Source organism: Cricetulus griseus, chromosome 5 (assembly GCF_003668045.3).
Source record: "Cricetulus griseus strain 17A/GY chromosome 5, alternate assembly CriGri-PICRH-1.0, whole genome shotgun sequence".
Classification (NCBI taxonomy): Eukaryota; Metazoa; Chordata; class Mammalia; order Rodentia; family Cricetidae; genus Cricetulus; species Cricetulus griseus.
This window is the reverse complement of record NC_048598.1, coordinates 63,357,030-63,374,426: the sequence shown is the minus strand read 5'-3', so window position 1 is coordinate 63,374,426 and position 17,397 is coordinate 63,357,030. Positions and strand designations below refer to the sequence as shown.

The 17,397-nt window shown below is 41.1% G+C and overlaps 1 protein-coding gene across 1 annotated transcript in view; it reads right to left on the bottom strand.

Moving 5' to 3' along the window:
* Positions 1 to 9,838: 9,838 nt before the first annotated feature.
* Actr3 (actin related protein 3) overlaps positions 9,839 to 17,397 on the bottom strand; it is a 42,083-nt gene continuing 34,524 nt past the window's right edge. Inside the window, exons 9-12 of the mRNA XM_027417777.2 lie at positions 14,103 to 14,195; positions 13,775 to 13,900; positions 11,759 to 11,842; positions 9,839 to 11,024 (exon numbers count right to left, since the gene is read on the bottom strand). Of these exons, the coding sequence (XP_027273578.1) occupies positions 10,929 to 11,024; positions 11,759 to 11,842; positions 13,775 to 13,900; positions 14,103 to 14,195 (399 nt within the window). The 3' untranslated portion in view covers positions 9,839 to 10,928. The remainder of the gene's footprint in view (positions 11,025 to 11,758; positions 11,843 to 13,774; positions 13,901 to 14,102; positions 14,196 to 17,397) is intronic.

Sequence of the window (17,397 nt, the reverse complement as noted above, 5' to 3'; positions counted from 1 at the left end):
TGTTTAAAAAAAACAAAAAAAAAACTACCTACCAAATCAGGCTGAGTTCAGTTGGTAGGGTGTTTGGTGCTTGGCTAGCATGCTGAAAGCCCTGGATTCCAATCCCAGAACCACATAAACCAAGCATATTGATACATACCTATAAATGTGGTGTGTGAGAGGTAAAGATATGAGGACAGAGAGTTCAAGGCCACCTTCACTACAAAGTGATTTCAAGGCTACCTAGAGATATGTGAGAACTGTATCATTAAAAAAAAAAAAAAAAAAAAAAAACAAAGACAACCAAAAAACTGCCTACCACTACCACTTTGGGAAGGATTAGGAAGTCTCAGACTGATGCTTTATGCCTAAAAGATCAACTGTAACCAGAGACAGAAAAACAAAGCAGGCAAGCCACCAGAGAGCTCTTACCTCTACCAAGGCTGGGGAGAGATCCTGTCCTCACCTTGCCTGGAGACTGAATGTCAAGTGAATACTCTGAGCTGCTGCTGCCTTATATACCTCTCCAGTATATAAAGACGAACACCACCACTGCCCAGTTCAAAGGCTAACTGGTGTGGCTTCTGGAATTATAGGTGTGTACCACCACTGCCTGGCCTCTATGGCATTCTAATCTTCAGGCAAGCTTTATTAGATCATAAACAATAAATCACCACAGTCAACGAACACATTCACATGTCTACATTTCACGTAATACATATCCAGATCCGTTACACTAGGAATAGTGAGAACAGCTGCTAGCATTCTCAAGGATTGCAACCATGTCTTTAAGAGGTAGTCAGACATCTATGTCTAGCTGTAATTGGTACAAGACTAAGCCAAAAAATGAGTTGTTATCCCATCAGACAGAACTTAACTAAATCAAGAGAGTTACCAAAGACAAGTGAAAAAAGGAGAGAACATAAAGGCAAGAAGGGGATGCTTTACAGAGAGAAAATCAGAGTGCTGGGGGAGTTGAAGGATATATGTGTTCCAAAACAAGTTGTATGGAGGTATGAATAAATATTTATTCTTGTCAAAGAATAGATAAAAGATCAAAAGGGAAACACACAGAGGGAGAGAGAGAGATTGATTTCTATCAAATCTGACCTCACTGAGCACCACCAAGACCTTGGAGTTGAGGTGATAAGAACACTCCAGTTCCACTGCCTCTCAACTGTTGTGCCTCCAAAAGCCATAGCCTAACTAGCACAGTATGCTTGACTCTGAAGCCAATGTGATCTGCTGGGAGCCCCCTTTGTGCTTAAGATGTAATTCTGAAAGTGAATGCAAACAAGAACGCTGCTGAAATCAAAGCCTGGCATTTCCCAGTCTCGCCTTACCAAGCAACACAGCCAATGCTGATCTTAATTGTTAATGCCCTGTTCAATCCCAGATTAATCTGATCAAAGGACTTGTTCCCAGTGTCTCTTATTAACATGGCTTAGTTGGGTTCCTAACCTAGGGCTCGCTGCCATTTGCCACAAAAGCAGTGCCATGGTTACAGGTTGACTCCTGCGTTATAGATTGATCTTGGTTGGGGGTGGGAGGGACAGAGGCACAGGCTCACTTGTCGCCCCCAGGAGCTTAATCTTTTTTAAAGTATATTCTTCTTTGTTTTTGTGTGCATGTGTACCTGGGGGTGAGTATAGATCAGAAGACAATTTGCAAGAGTCAATTCTCTTTTTCTACCTGGGTCAGGGATAGGACTCAGGTGGCCAGTCTTTGAAATTATACACACACACACACACACACACACACACACACACACACACACACATATATATATATATATGGATTTATTAGAATGGTTTACAGTCTGTGGTCCAGCTAATCCAATAATTGATGCCTATGTGTGAAAGGTCCAAGAATCTAGTAACTGTTCAGTCCAGGAAGCTGAATGTCTCAGCTGGTCTTCAGTATATGCTAGAATTGTGAAGACACAGACTCTAATGCCAGTAAAGGAATGGACTTGCTAGTGAGGGCAAGAGCAAGCAGCAAAGAGCAAGGCTTCCTATTCCATGTCCTTTATACAGACATCCAGAAGATGTGACCCACATTAGAGGTCAGTCTTCCCACCCTGAAAGATTTGGGTTAAAGGTGTGCCTTCCCACCTCAACAATTCAGATTAGAAGCGGATCTTCCCTCTACAAATGATTTAATTAGGCAAAACCCCCTCACAGGTGTGCACCCCCCAAAAAAAAACATTTTGGAGTTTTAACTAGTTAACAACCAAAATAGCCATCACAGTCTTGGTAGCAAGCATCCTTACCCACTGAGCCATCCCACCAGCCCATTTTTAACATTTATTATTATGGCGGTGGAGCATTACCACACATGCCATGGTGTGCATGTGGTAATTAGAGGACAATTAAGCAGTGAAAGAGGGGGGAATGAAGTGTGTGAGAGACAGAAGAGGTGTGAGAAACAATAGCAAAGGTACTGATTGCAGTGTAGGAGCAGAGAAAAAAGACAGTCATACAAACCTGCGCCACCCGGCCAGCATGTGCAGCGCCAAGGATCGATTCCAGGGGTTTATGCATGCTGGGCTGTTACTCTGCCCACTGAGCTACATCCCCAGTTCCAAGAGATTAAGTTTGAAAGGAAGAGAGCAGAGCTAAGGAGTGAAGTGAATACAAGATAGTGTGTGGCTTTACAGACAGCTCACTGGGTAGAGTACTTGCTACTATAAAATGAGAACAGATCCCCAGAACCCACATAAAACTCTCAAGTGGCAGCAGATGCTTGTGACACCAGCCGTGGATGTGGGATCAGAGAAGGCAATGGGGGCTTGGCTGGATAACCATTCTAGCCAAAATAGTATGCCCCAATTCAAGAAGAGACTCTGCCTCCAAATTTATGGTAGAGCCAGCTGTGGTGGTGCTGGTAGGATACATAGAAGAGATGTGGGGGCAGGAGGATCACAAGTTTGAGGCTAGCCTGGGGTAAACTTTGCTGAGCATGGGAATGCAATTCTTTAATCCCAGCACTCAGGAGGCAGAGGCAGAGGCAGGCAGATCTCTGTGACCTAGTCTGGTCTACCTTATGTTCTAGGCTAGCTGTCTTAGGGTTTCTATTGCTGGGAAGAGACCCAAAACCATGGCAGCTCTTACAAAGGAAAACATTTAACTGAGGTGGTGGCTTAGTTTCAGAGGTTTAGTCCATTATCATGGCGGGGAGCACCGCAGCTAGGAGTACGGCAGCAAGCAGGCAGACATGATACTGGAGAAGGAACTGAGACTTCTACATCTTGATGCAAAGGCAACAAACGGAAGTGAGCTGAGACACTGGGAATGGCTTGAGACTATATGAGACCTCAAAGCCCACCCCCAGTGACACACTTCCTCCATCAAGACCATATCTACTCCAACAAAGCCACACCTAATAGTGCCCTTCCCTATGAGCTTATGGGGGCCAATTACATTCAAACCACCACACCAGCCAAGGCTGAATAGTGAGACCATCTTTAAAAAATAACGGATGGTGGACACACACACACACACACACACTCACCATGCACAAAACTTTTTAAAAGGTACAACCTCATCAGTATTTCTTTCTAGTTGGGTTGGAGTGTCTAACCCATCTCTGCAGGTTAGGGTGGACTGCCAGTCTTAGTAATTCAAACAAGTGGGTGTGTTCTTCCTGCTGAAAGGGGTTTTAGTGTGGGACTCTATAATAATGTTCACTGATCATTCACATATTTATATCATTAATTATAAATTAATATTTATTAATGATTATCATTTCTTTCCTTGGGGAGGGTGCATCTGTGGAGGGCAGAGAACAACTTGCAGGAGTCAGCATATGCCTTCCACCCTGTGGGTCCCAGGCACTGAATTTAGGTTGCCAGCCTTGGTCATCAGGCTAGGTGGCAAGTACCATTATAAGCTGAGCCCTCTCATTGGTGCTGGGATCCACTTTCTGATGGAATCCCCCAGTCAGACACTGCCTGCCTACCTGTTACACTTGACTCTTGTTTTGTGTATTGGATGTTTTGTGTGTTCAGGCTCTAGGGGGTTGTGGAAGGCCTACTTGCTTGTGTTCACCTTTGCCCTTAGGTAGCCTTTCTGTTGCTGCTGGATATGTGCTGTGTGTGCCGTTTCTGTTTTGCTTGTTTGCTTTCACCACTAATTCTGTGCTGTCACTAATTCTGTACAGCAGTGGGTGGCGGCTGTTTCTGGCTCTTCTCTCCGGGGTGCTGATGAAGGGTCTCAGCTTCAAGCCCCCGAGCCTAATTCCTGCTTCATCTATGGAGCCTGCCCTGCTTCACCTGTCTCTCCAAGCATGATGCAGCAGGAATATTTTAAATATTTCTTCTGGGCTCAGTGGGTGGCACTCACTACAATGCCTGGTAACCTATTGGGACAGGGTCATGTATGTCACAGTGCACACATGGAGGTCAGAGGGCAACCTGCAAGAGTCAGTTATCTTTTTCCATAGTTTTGTGGCTTGAAGACTGAATTCAAGTCATCAAGCTTGCTCAACAAGGGCCTTTCTTTACCTGCTCAGGTATCTTGGCAGCCTCACATAACTTTCCTTTCTTTTCTTTCTTTTTTATGGTTTTTCCAGACAGGGTTTCTCTGTGTAGCCCTAGATGACCTAGAAATCAGTGATTTCTGGCCTTGAACTCACATTGATCCATTGCTTCTGCTTCCTAAGCACTGGGATTAAAGTTGTGTGCCACCTCCATTTGATTATTTTTTTCACATTAATTTTCTTAAAAAATAAGGTCTCTCATTCAATTTGGAGTTCACTGGCTACACTGACCAGCAAACCCACGGATCATCCCATCTCTGTCTTTCCAAGCTCGGAGTGCAGGCATGCATTGTAGGACCCAGCTTTAACCTGTGTGTTAAAACTCAAACTCGGGAATTCATGCTTGCATGGAAAGCACTTTACCTACTGAGCCAGCCCCTGAAGCACTGTTGACTGACAATGGCCTATTTCATCGTGAAGACCAAAGTAGTAGATGAACAAATGTAAACATGCAAAAGTTTGAAAAACAAATTAATTTAGGGTAAATAATGGCTTATTTGTTTCTGTACATTTTCAACTATAGATGACACTGCTTCCTTGGGGTATAATCTGATGGTTATAACCTCCTGTTCATTCATCTCTGAGGATGCTACCCATAGAGGCTTGTGAGTACTTAGCATATATCATGACGAACACATCTATCCATTGACATTTAGGTGACTGCAGACAGTGGAGCTATAAACAGCTTGGATTGCACAGGGCCTCATCGCCTAAGGGTAACGTGTGCTTTTTCAGGCAGGGGTGGGATTGTGATGAAAAGGGTACCACACACCATCTGTTGTTACCTTCCAAGCTTGGAGAAAAGTGCCAAGTAAATAACTAAAACAAATGCTTCTGGGGATCAACGTGTGGAAGTATTTATTGAACCTCTGCTCTATGACCAATGCTGGCAAAGACCAAGGCAAAAATTGTCAGATATTCCTTTGTAGGAGAAAAGTGTCTACACACAAAACCACTGAAGGTGGAAAATAGGTTACTGGGAAAGAAAATTTTATATGATACACACACACACACACACACACACACACACACACACAAATTTTATATGATACACACACACACACACACACACATACACACACATATATATATCATATATATAAACAAGCATTTATATGTTATGCTACAAATACATTTAATGCTAAATTGAGAATTATCAAAATAGAAATCATTTCCTGCTCTCACATGTGCAATGTCAAATACTTTAATAGCGCTATTAATGCAAATGACTCCTTCAAGTATCTCTAAAGGTTTCATTAAGGGTCTGGGGAGATGACTCAGCAGTTAAGGGCATGCACTGCTCTTCTAGGGGTGGCGGGGTGTGGGGGGGGGGTGACAGGCTGAGTCCAATTACCAGAAAGCAGCAGCAATATTTCAAGGGCATCAAAGCAAGCACATCATGCCCAGGAAACTCAAGGTTAGGGAGCTGCCACAAAGCGCTCCCTCCATCAAAGGGACGGCAGGGCACGCCTCCTAGCAGAATTAACATGTAGCAAGCTTTCATTAGGAGTCCACTAGGCAAAGTTAATCTTTATACAAAGGTGAATTTTCTTTTAAGATTTATGTATGGTATGTGATGCATTTGTGTCTATTAGCACATGCATACATTTACCATGTGTGTGTGGACATCTTTGGGGTGCAGTTCTCCCCTTCTGCCATGTTCTGCAGGGTTTCTCGCAACTGCGGCTTTGCCACTTCCTCCATGGTGAGTGAACTCTAGAGCTTCCCCACTCCGGTCTGGATGGAGGGAGCTGAGACGCACATCTCCAGGTGCAGTTGTTTGTTTTACAATGTGGGTTCTGGAGAGCATCAATCTAAGATCATCAGGCTCACACAAGCTCTTAGCCAACGAGCCTTCTCTTTGGCCCCAACAAGGGTGATTCTTCAAAGAAAAGAGCTAAGCACATGGCTTTCTCTGTAAATCCCTTTATGGGAAAGAACACTTTCAAACCAGCTTCTTCCTGATTTTGTCTTTTTGTGGATAGCCTAAGCATATGTTAACTGCTTCAAGACAAACTTGTTTCCCACTCAATACTTTTTACTGCTTAAATGTGTATTCAAACATTTCAGCCCTAGTATGTCAGCATTAAACAATCACAGTCATTATAGAAAACATAAAGAAACCACTGGGAGGAAAAGTTGTACTCAACCCCACGGTGCCCCTCAAGCAAAGGCCCTTTGTGTCTCAGAACAAACAAAATGTTTTAATGCTAACATACTGCAAAGGGTTGTTTGTGTTGTTGGTCTGTGGGGTAAAACCAGAACAGACAGCACAAAAGGCAGCTATTCACGGAACTCAGACAACACTGGAATGTGTACTTCATAATTCTGGGAGGATAGGATTTGGTGAGCATAGTGCACAGTAGTTATCAATATTTAGAGGAAGATATTCTCTTAAAAATTTCATGTATGTGGTTAAGCACATGTGTGCCAGTGTACATGAAGCCAGAGGACCACTTACAGGAGGTGGTTCTTCAAACCACGGTTTGAATTTAGGTCACAAGGCTTGACAACAAGAGCCTTTAGCAGCTAGGCCACCTTGAGGGTCCTACATAGAAAACAGTTGGGCTGGAGAGACGGCTCAGCAGTTAAAATGCACAGCTCTTATAGAGGACCAGTGTGGTTCCCAGTTCCACAACTGACAACCACCTTTAACATCAGCCACAGGGGCTCTGACACCCTCTTCTGGCTCTCATGGGCACACGCCATAAATAATATATGTACACCTTAACAACCTTTAAGTCTCAGAAGAAAACAACACATTACTCTGTTCACTTTCTGTGTGTATAGCACCTCAAAAGACTGTCACCTAAGACATTCCAAGGTGATTACCAATCAATCTCATTATATGTGGTAACAGCCTAAGGCACACTTCCATTCTCTTAAATTTTCATTGGAAATGTACACTTCAGGCAAAAAAAGAGGCAAGTGGGTATCACTTGCTTTTGGTTTGCAGCACCCGGAGCAGCAGTGGCTGACTCAACGGCTGACAGAGAGGAGGATGAAGCTCAGAAGCCACAGGCTGCCTCCTGAAACATGCAAAAAGCAATATCTTTGCAAAGTAAGTTAAAGACAAATAGCTGCCTTGATTTTAATACCAGAATCCAGCTAGGGAGACAGCCCAGTGGTTAAGAGTGCTTGCCATCAAGTTTGAATCCCTAGAATTCACACACAGCCAGATGTGGTGTTATGTGTCAGCACTCTTAGCACTCGTTTGGAGATGGGAAACAGACACAGGGAAGTCCCTGGAAGTTCTCAGGGTAGCCTGAAGTGGCAAATCATAAAACACAGCCTCAAACAAGGTGAAATGACAGACATACATATATTATACATACACAAAGATTAAAATCCTAATGGTTGGATGAAAAAGCAACAGAGCTTAAGAAGTAATTTCCTTTTTAGTTAGGAAAAGAAGTATTTAAACTAGGAAGTGGTGGCACACACCTTTAATCCCAACACCTGGGAGGCCAGGGCAGGCAGATCTCTGCCAGCCTGATTTACAAAGCAAGTTCCAAGACTACCAGGGCTGTTACTAAGAAACCCTGACTTTAAAAAAGCCATTTAAATCCATTTATTTGTGCTTCCAGTTCCGAGGAATGTCAGTCTCCATTTTATGAGAAATTAAGTACAAAAAGAAGAATGCTGCTCAGATCAAATGTAAACAAAGAGTTGTGGTCGTTCAGTGTTCACCATGATAAGACTCACAATCACCTGTGACAGCCTCTGCAGAGAGCCAGCAAACATGCCTTGCCTCCTGTGGACAGGATGCGGCCACCTTCTTCAGGTTTCTGACACCTTGACGCCCCTGCAACTGTGCCATGGAACTATGAGCTGAATACACCCTTCCGTCTGTCCTTCCACTGTTTTTGCCAGGGTATTTTATAACAGGAAATGAAATGAAAGCAAGGGCTGATCTGTTTTCAATTGATCACCTTGAAAAGGATGAATGCTAAGACAGATTTTAAGTAGAAACATAAGGTACCAAATATGTGACCTATTCTAAAAGCAGATATAACTCCCTCCCACCTTTAAATAGGGTCCAAAGTGACAGATCAGAGACAGCAACATCTGAACATGGCTGTTTTGAAATGGCTATTCAACTATAGCTGCTAAGCTCATGACAGAATACTTCCTAGTCTTCATGTACAGAGCTTGGACCATAGTAGGGAGTCAAAATACATCTCTGGGAGCTGGTGAGACAGCAGTGGGTAAAATCACCCATGGATATCCTGGACACAGTGGCACACTTGTAACCCCACCTCAAAAAAAAAGTGCAGTGGAGACAGGAGAATCACTGGGGCTTGTTGGCTTCCAGCCTAGCTATGAAAGGGAAAACATGGTTGCATGTTCAGGGATAGACCCTGTTCAAATGGAATAGATGGAAAGTGATCAGAGAAAAGCTCAATCGTCCTGGTCCTGTATGCATACAGGTGCAAGGGATTCACATGGTAAAGCTTACTCCTCCAGACACAGACTCAAATGCTTATCAAGAAACACAGAGCACAGTCCAGGTCTTCCTGCGTCCTCCAACAAGTGCAAGCCTAAAGTTTCTGACAAGTTTTCCCATAAAAATTTAAAGACATAATTTTGTAAACATGTCTTTCTAGATTACGCTCCCTCAAAGGCAGTATATGTACCACTGTGTATGTTGTGTCTGTTGCCCACAAAATCCAAGAGGGCACCAGGTTCCCTTAACTGGAGTTATGGGCAGTTGTGCACGGAGAGTAGTGTCTTCTGCAAGGGTACAAGTGCCCCTAAGCACTGAGGCACCTCTCTAGCCTTGCAGCTGAGTGTTTGTGAAATACGTATTCCTGTGCCAGAAGATGAGACAGTAACTGCTATGGACAATAACAACACCAGAGGGCAAGGCTGAAGAAGCAACTCACTCTCGTACTTTTGTAACACCCTGATGAAACTTCTCACACAGTCTGTCAATTTTAGATAAATAACAAAATTCTAAATATCCAGATACATCAGACTCTACATAAAAATTAGTGTTCAGTTCCTGAGTCTGTCTCTATAGTTTTATTGCAAAAGACCACAAAAGCATTTTAAGGGTTTGTACCTTTTGCATAGAGACTTTCCTAATTCTATGTGTTTGTGTATTGTGTGTTATTCCTGACACTGCTGTTTTAAGTGCTTCAAGATTATAAAACATATCCACCCCATTTGCTGTTCTATATATAACAGGTAAAATCTTATGTTCTACCATACACATGCTAGAGATTTAAACAAATCCCATTGTTTCTCCAGAAACAGAAATCCTATCAAACATGTAAACAGCCAGTTGAACTACACTTCAAGAAGAAAAACCATCAGAAAGGGTAATTCAATTTTAATTTATTGTCATCACTTTTCTTCATGATCCAGATATTTTAAATTGCAAAGAAAATGAACTTTTCATGATATGTCAGGGACTGGCACTAAAAAAAATTCAGACTGCAAATGAGTTATACAAATGAAAATATCAAATGGAGATCCAGTTATCAAAATGAAAGCACTCAACATATTAAAAGTTCACAATTATTTGTACAGAGCACATAAAAAAGTCAGCTTGCTATCCACCCGCTGTGCTTTTTAAAGAGCTACTGCAGAATCTGAAGAAAATAGACATATTAGTTAACTTATAAAGAGATCAAAGAGCCTGAAACAAGTAGTAGAAAGAAATTTTTGCCTTTATTAGAATGGCATTAGGCCTTAAATATGCCAATTTGGGTAATCACATTATTGTTTTAATAAGAAATGACTCTACAGAATTGCAATACTGGTCCAACAGTCTTGTCTTTTCTTTTGAAGCAAGAAACAGAATGTGAGTAACCAGAAAGCAGGGCAGACATCGGCTAACCCAGGAGACTAGCTTCCTAGATCCAAAGCATTTGCAGAGAGAACCGTTGGTGGGCTAGGGAGGGTGGAGCAGCTCGAGATAACTGGAACCCAGAGTGTGTGGCCAAGTCCCATGAGGCTGCTTATTGAATTCATCTTTTTCTTGATCATATTTTTTCCCTCCAATACTACAGTATTTCTTTGACTTTTTTTCCTCAAAGTATAAAAAAGTATGAAATATAAACAAGCTCCTGCACTGCCCACTCACAGTGCCCAATCTGGCATTACAGAGCTCTCAAAACACCCACAGAGCCCAGCACATTGGGTAAGTCAATAATATACAAAATATCAGGGCACAGAAAGAACTAAAACCCATTTCTTTTTTGATACACGTAAGATTCAAATATTCAACCTAAATGAAAACAATCATCTTGGCTCTCTTCTACATCTGCATGTTGACACACTCATTAAATATTCCTGTATGATCATGTTTGGTTAAAAACCTCAGAACCATCCATTCAGACAAAACTGGTCATCAGAAAGATTATCTCCTTTCCATCTCCCTAACCCCCCAAAACAAGTCAACTTTAGGACATAACTCCAAACACTGGATTGTGACGACAAATGCTAGGTCCAATTTCTTCATAATCCTTTTTGGTGTGGCATACTTGGTAGAACTCAGGCTGAAAACAAAACAAAACAAGATGCAATTTTTAAAGGTCAAATTCTGTCTTACAATGGTCTGTAAAAGAGATGCTTTAAAACAAGTGTTATATGTACAACATTTATCCGTCTATTCACAGCTTTTGGACAAAGCTCATGAATTTAGAAAGCATGATTAAAATCTATGATACGAAAATCTGCCAGAAATATGGGGCCATTAATTCACATCCCATAGTCCCTCCTGACACCTGTCTCTGCTAGGTTCTGACATGCAGTCTGTTCTGCTGGGACTTCCCCACTTGGTGCCCCAAATCTAAAGCATAGCATGAACCTAAGGAACCAGGAGCCACATTACACTAAAAGAACCTCAGTCTCCTGTTCTAAAGGGCAAGTTACACATGCACCTTGATAATACAGCACAAGTGAAGATAACTAAAATTAAGATTTTTACTTATTTTTAAAGGTTTCATGTCCAATGTTTTAAATCTAGTGAATAAAAACACCTTTGTTTTAATAGCCCATGACCTAACACAACAGCGCAATGTTTACTAGACTAATGATGTTAGGATATGCTCTAAGGTAGCTTTAAAGATGTTCTGCTCTAGAGAGAGGATTCTAGAATAATTCTCTTTATTCAGTTGCAAGCATTATATTTTCTATGCAATGAAAGCAAAAATTTACCCTTGACATTTTTAGATTTAAGTTCCTTATTCTTCTATCTGAAACATGAAAATTTACAGGTAAATTTACATACCGTGGAAGCCAGCATTGACCCTCCAAACCAGACTGCATACCGCTGCATGTGATGTGTAATAACTTGTACATCAATAGGCTTGGGCTAAAAAGTAACATAGTAATGTCATTTCAACAGTAAATTCAAGCAGCAATTTATCATTTATGCTTAAATTTGCAAACACAAAAATAATAATTATAAAGTCCAAGAGACATGAATTAACTAAGATTATCTACAGACTGAAGTAAGAAGTAAGTAAGACTAAGGAAGAAGCAGGATGGAACAGCAGGATGAGAGGACCACACTTCCCAGTACACACATCATAGTACACATAGAAGCTCTCTATACAGCTCAACAAGAAAAGGGTTGAGAGACTCCAGACACAAATGATAGGTGTTAAAGAAACAGAAATGCTGTGTTTTTTTAATGGCTGAGGAATACTCCAATGTGTAAATATATCACATTTTCTTTATCTATTCCTCAGTTGAGGGGCATATTAATTGTTTCCAGTTTCTGGCTATTAAGAATAAAGCTGCTAAGAACATAGTTGAGCAATTACCTTGCTTTGATCTTACCATTTGTATACATGTATTGAATTATTACATTGTACCCCATAAACATGTATAATTAAATACTAGACATACAATCAAATACATAAAAGGAGACATGCATAGGGCAAAACCAGGGCAAATAGAAAAAAAAATTACACTAACTATACTTTGGCATCTACCTCAGCTACAACTACTTCAAGAAAACAACAATGGAGTTAAGACTGGTGTTTGAAAGTCTGATGAAAAACAGCTCCATAGCCTGAAAGGATGCAAAGTTAACAACCACACAGAGAAACTGGCAGCAACCACTCCAGCCAAGTGTTAAAGTCAGTAGGTGGGACAGTTCACATCATACATCCTCTGATAAAATGCAATAATTGATATCATATTACTTCTGTGATGTGACTGCCAAAGCACAAACTACACCCACCCAATGGGAGAACACCAAACAAACCCAAACCAAGACAAAGTGTAGAAAATAAACAGCCTGTGTTCTTCAAGTATGTTAAGGCCAGAAAACACTGAGTGACCATTGAACCCTGGAGGACCTTAACTGAAGTTTGTCCAGTCATCAAGACAATTCAGTGGTTAAAAGGCATTTGATGTCAATCTGAGTTTGCCCCCAGGACCCATGTGATAAAAGGATAAAATCAACTCATGTAAGTTATCCTTTTATCTCAACATGTGTGAATGCATACACCCAGGTGCATACACATGCACACATGTATGAACTCATATACACACATGCCCCAAATAGATAAATGCCAAAATTATTTTTTTTTAAGTGTATGTTCCTTGATTGGATAATGTACCACAGTATTGTTATGTTTTGTTATGAATTTTATTTGGTTTTCTTTTTGCTACATAGATCATTCTTAAACCCAACTGGTGAAATCTCCCTTAGGTCAGCAGCCACACCATGTGTATGTATACTCAATGTATGAATTCCCAGAACCTAGATTTAAGCTTTTTAAGAGTTTATTATTGGTGTATGTAGACAGTGGAATGTGTGCCATGGTCCATCTGGGTAACACTGTGGAACTGGTTCTCTCCTTTTACCTTTCCATGAAGTCACTGGGCTTCTACCACAAGCATCTGATCTGTACGGGCCAAGTCATCTCACCAGGCCCTACTCCACAGATTTTCAATCTATGCCCATGAAAAACAAGTCAGCCTTCTGGGGGGGGGGAGGATTTTTTGCGTGTGGCAGCAGAACTGGTTGGTTGAGAAGTAAAACATAAAAACCTACTAAATAAGTATTATGCTTGAGCTGTGAAGTCATGCCATTACTCCACAGAGTTCAAAACAGATCAAAGTACCAAAAGACAGACTGTATGCCATGAGTCTACAAACAGAAATAATGTTTCAGCAGAACACCAGCTAAGCTCATCTTACTGTTCTAAGTGAGAAGCTGGCAAACATTCTTGTTCTCAATACATAACCAAGGGGTCCTCCACCTTCTCAGACAACAGTTGAGAAAACCAACCTTCAATCTACCACCGCTCAGCTCCTCGCTTAACTTCAGCCTGGCATCTACAGTTCGTTTCAAATCTCTTTGCAAACGACGTCCAAAGTCCCTGAACATGGTTGAACCACCAGAGAGGACAATGTTCTGTGTTGGTAGAGAAAACAAAAATTATGACCTTTATTTTAAAAGACAAACAATCTAAAGACAAATATACAAGGAATTTAATTGTGTCCTTTCTAATACACAATTTTCTAATATTCAACAATGAACACAAATAAAAGTTTTAAAATATGCTATTAAATATTATGAAAACTTTAAACTCCAGATTTTTGCTGTGAACACTAACCTTGTAGAGAGGACGCCTGACATCAATGGGGCAGTTCTGAATGACTTCATCTACAACTTCTGAGATAGGTTGAGTAAAATCTGGATTAGCAAACTGAAAGATAAGTAAATTTTATACATGAGTTATGGGATTGTTAGTACAGCAACAAAAGGTTGAAGTACTGATGAGGATGTTCTTCTGTATATATGTTTCTCTTATTGGTTAATGAATAAAACATGGATTGGCCAGTAGAGGCAGGAAGATAGGTGGGTCTAGGAGGAAAATTCTGGGGAGAGGAGGCAAAGAGAGGCTGCTAGAGGCGCCGTATAGCTATGGGGAAGATAAACGTTGCACCAGCTTTCTCTGGTAAGATAAGGTCATGTACAAATACACAGATTAATAGTTATGGGCTAATAATTATAGGAGAGTAGCCAGTAAGAAGCCCTAGCCTTTAGCCAAAGAGTTTTATGATTAATATAGCATCCATGTGTTTATTTGGGGCTAATCGTGTAGGACCAGGAAGGAAAGAAACTCCAGTTACAAACTACCCAGCTCAAGAGGACACTGATCTACAAAAGACTAAAACTACCAAGGATAGAAGTCAGATGAAATTCAATTAAAATAATGTGCACACTACCTAGAGGAGCGAGCATGTAAAGCCTACCTCTACTATGAGACAGCAAAAATCATGGTAAGAACTTCTGGAAAACAAGCAATAGCTAACACAGATTCAAAAGTGCATACCAGTGCCTCTGCTCCTTCAAAAGTCTCCAAAGGGAACTCTGATCTGTGTGCTTTATGTAAAACAGCTTCACCCCAGTGAAATATTGTACTAGAAATATAGCTAACAATATAAAGCACTTGTTGCTCTCCCAGAGGACCTGGGATCTGTTCCTAGAACATACATAATGGCTCCAACTCTCCTTTATTTCCAGTTCCAGGGGATCCAATGCCCTCTTCTGACCTCCACAGGTTATTAGGCACAAACACATAAAATAGAAATGTCTATAAAAAAGTGAAAACAACCACCAACAGTCCACCAGTAATGGTGAAATAGATGCCACATACCCTATCATTAGATTCTGCATCTGCAAACTTGCAACAGGTAACACTTACTGCTACACACAGAGAGCAGCAGTACTTGGAATTCAAGTATGCACATACCTGGCTGAAGCTAAACAGGCTGATACTTTGTCTTGTTTAGCTATCAAACTATAAATATGTGTCCTTTTCACAGTCCCTGAGTGTCATTTTTTGGTTTTTTGGTTTTTCATATTATGGCAGGTGATCTTGCTGTTTAGAAAGGCACAGTGCTAGAGTGTAGTTCACATGTGTCTAAGAAGAAGGTTGGTGAGGTGGGGTGGGGTGGTGGTGGGGGGACACTTTTCAACAAAGTACCAGTTAGGCAGCATCCTTTAGACATGGACAGCAGTGTGAATGGTGCTTAGTTCAAACAGAAGCACACATAGACCAGGGGTATGCCCAGAGAGGATGATGAAACATAACCAGGGGCTGACAGAAACCTAACTTTTCTCTCTTCCCTTAAGAACACTAGCTTAGTCTTCTGTACTTTGTTCTCGAGAATTTTATCAACAGATGAAGAACAAAGAGTCAATGATGTATTCCTATGATACATCATAGCCAAAATAAAGCCATTTCTATTCTCAAAAGCAAACACACATGCTTCATATTTTACCTGGGAAGTAGACTCCCACTATGGGAAAATGGAAAACAAAGCTCAGCTCTAGATGTCATTTAAAGACAAGCTCATACACAGGCAGAGGCTGACCGACTGAAACAAGCCAAAACAGAACTCCAAGTGTTACTGTCTACAATCACATTTGTGACTGCAGACATCTTTCCTGACTTTAGACAGCATGTGCTCTGAAAAGTCCATAGTTCTTAAAGCACCAAGCTTTAATGAGCCCATGGTTAATACATTAACCTCAGAACATGGCGCTGACTTTAGTTGAAAAAAAAAAATTACACACACACACACACACACACACACACACACACACACACACACACACACACACACCCTCTTAATTTTCCCAAATCTAGACAGAACAATTTGACAAAAAACAAAAACAACCCCTTTTTTTTGGGGGGGGGGGCATTGATTTCTACAAAATCCTTCTACTGTTAAGGCAAAACTGGTAAAGTCTCTTCATTGTCCTTTGTCCTCTTCAATATTTACCTAAGAGAGCTACACACACACATATACACACACACCCCTATGCCTACATTGTTAATCTTTCCTATAATCTTGCTCATCTTATCTGCCACACTGTGAGCAAAAGGCCAGAGCACAGTTGTTCAATCTGTACCTGTTTCTGCATCCTCTTTACTGTAGTCGCCAATCCTCTCTTCTGATTTTACCAACCCAGGTTCTTGTTATGAAGCCTAGGCTGGCCTAGAGTTTAGAGTCAGCCTTCTTTCTACCTTAACCTTTCGGGATTACAGGTATACACTACCACATCCAGTTTTTAGTTTTTAATAAGGAATGCACAAAAGCAAAATTTCACAAAACCTTGAAATTCCTATACTCTGTGTACACCAGAGAAATTATAATACAGAAAGAAATGAAGTTTAACTTGGGCCTGTATGTTGGAGAACTTCAGGGGCTATTATTACATTGCAGAACCCCAAATGAAAATCAGAACAGTGGCCCAGTGGTTAATGGTATGTGCTGCTCTTGCAGAGGACCACTGGGTATTTCAGGGCAGGCCCCACACCCAGAAAGCCAACAAAAACTGACTTCAGATGCCATTTTATTGTGCACATTTTATCCTGCTGGTTTTGCTTTAGAGAAAGAGAGAGAGAGAGAGAGAGAGAGAGAGTTATGATGGAGCTAGGTCTCTCTATGATTATGACACACACACACACACACAGACAGACAGACAGACAGACAGAAAGACACACAGGGTTAGGGTTAGAGAGAGAGAGAGAGAGAGAGAGAGAGAGAGAGAGACGGATGGAGGGAGGGAGGGAGGGAGGGAGAGAGCGCCTGCTCCAGCATAAAGTTGGGTGGATAGGGAGTTTGGGAGAGGATTTGGGAAGGGGAAAGAATTATATCAAAATACATTGTAAGAAAAAAATTAATAAAAACCAAAAAGAAACTTTCTTGGATCTTTCATATATTATAACTTAGTGTTCAAATCTTGGATAGGTTAAATACTCAATGTTGGAATTTTAAAAATAATGAATTGATACTTCAAATGTCAGGGAAACAAGGACACAGAAGTGTCTACAAGGAATTTCAAAATTCACTTGGGAAGTGACACACTCTACAACACACACACACACACACACA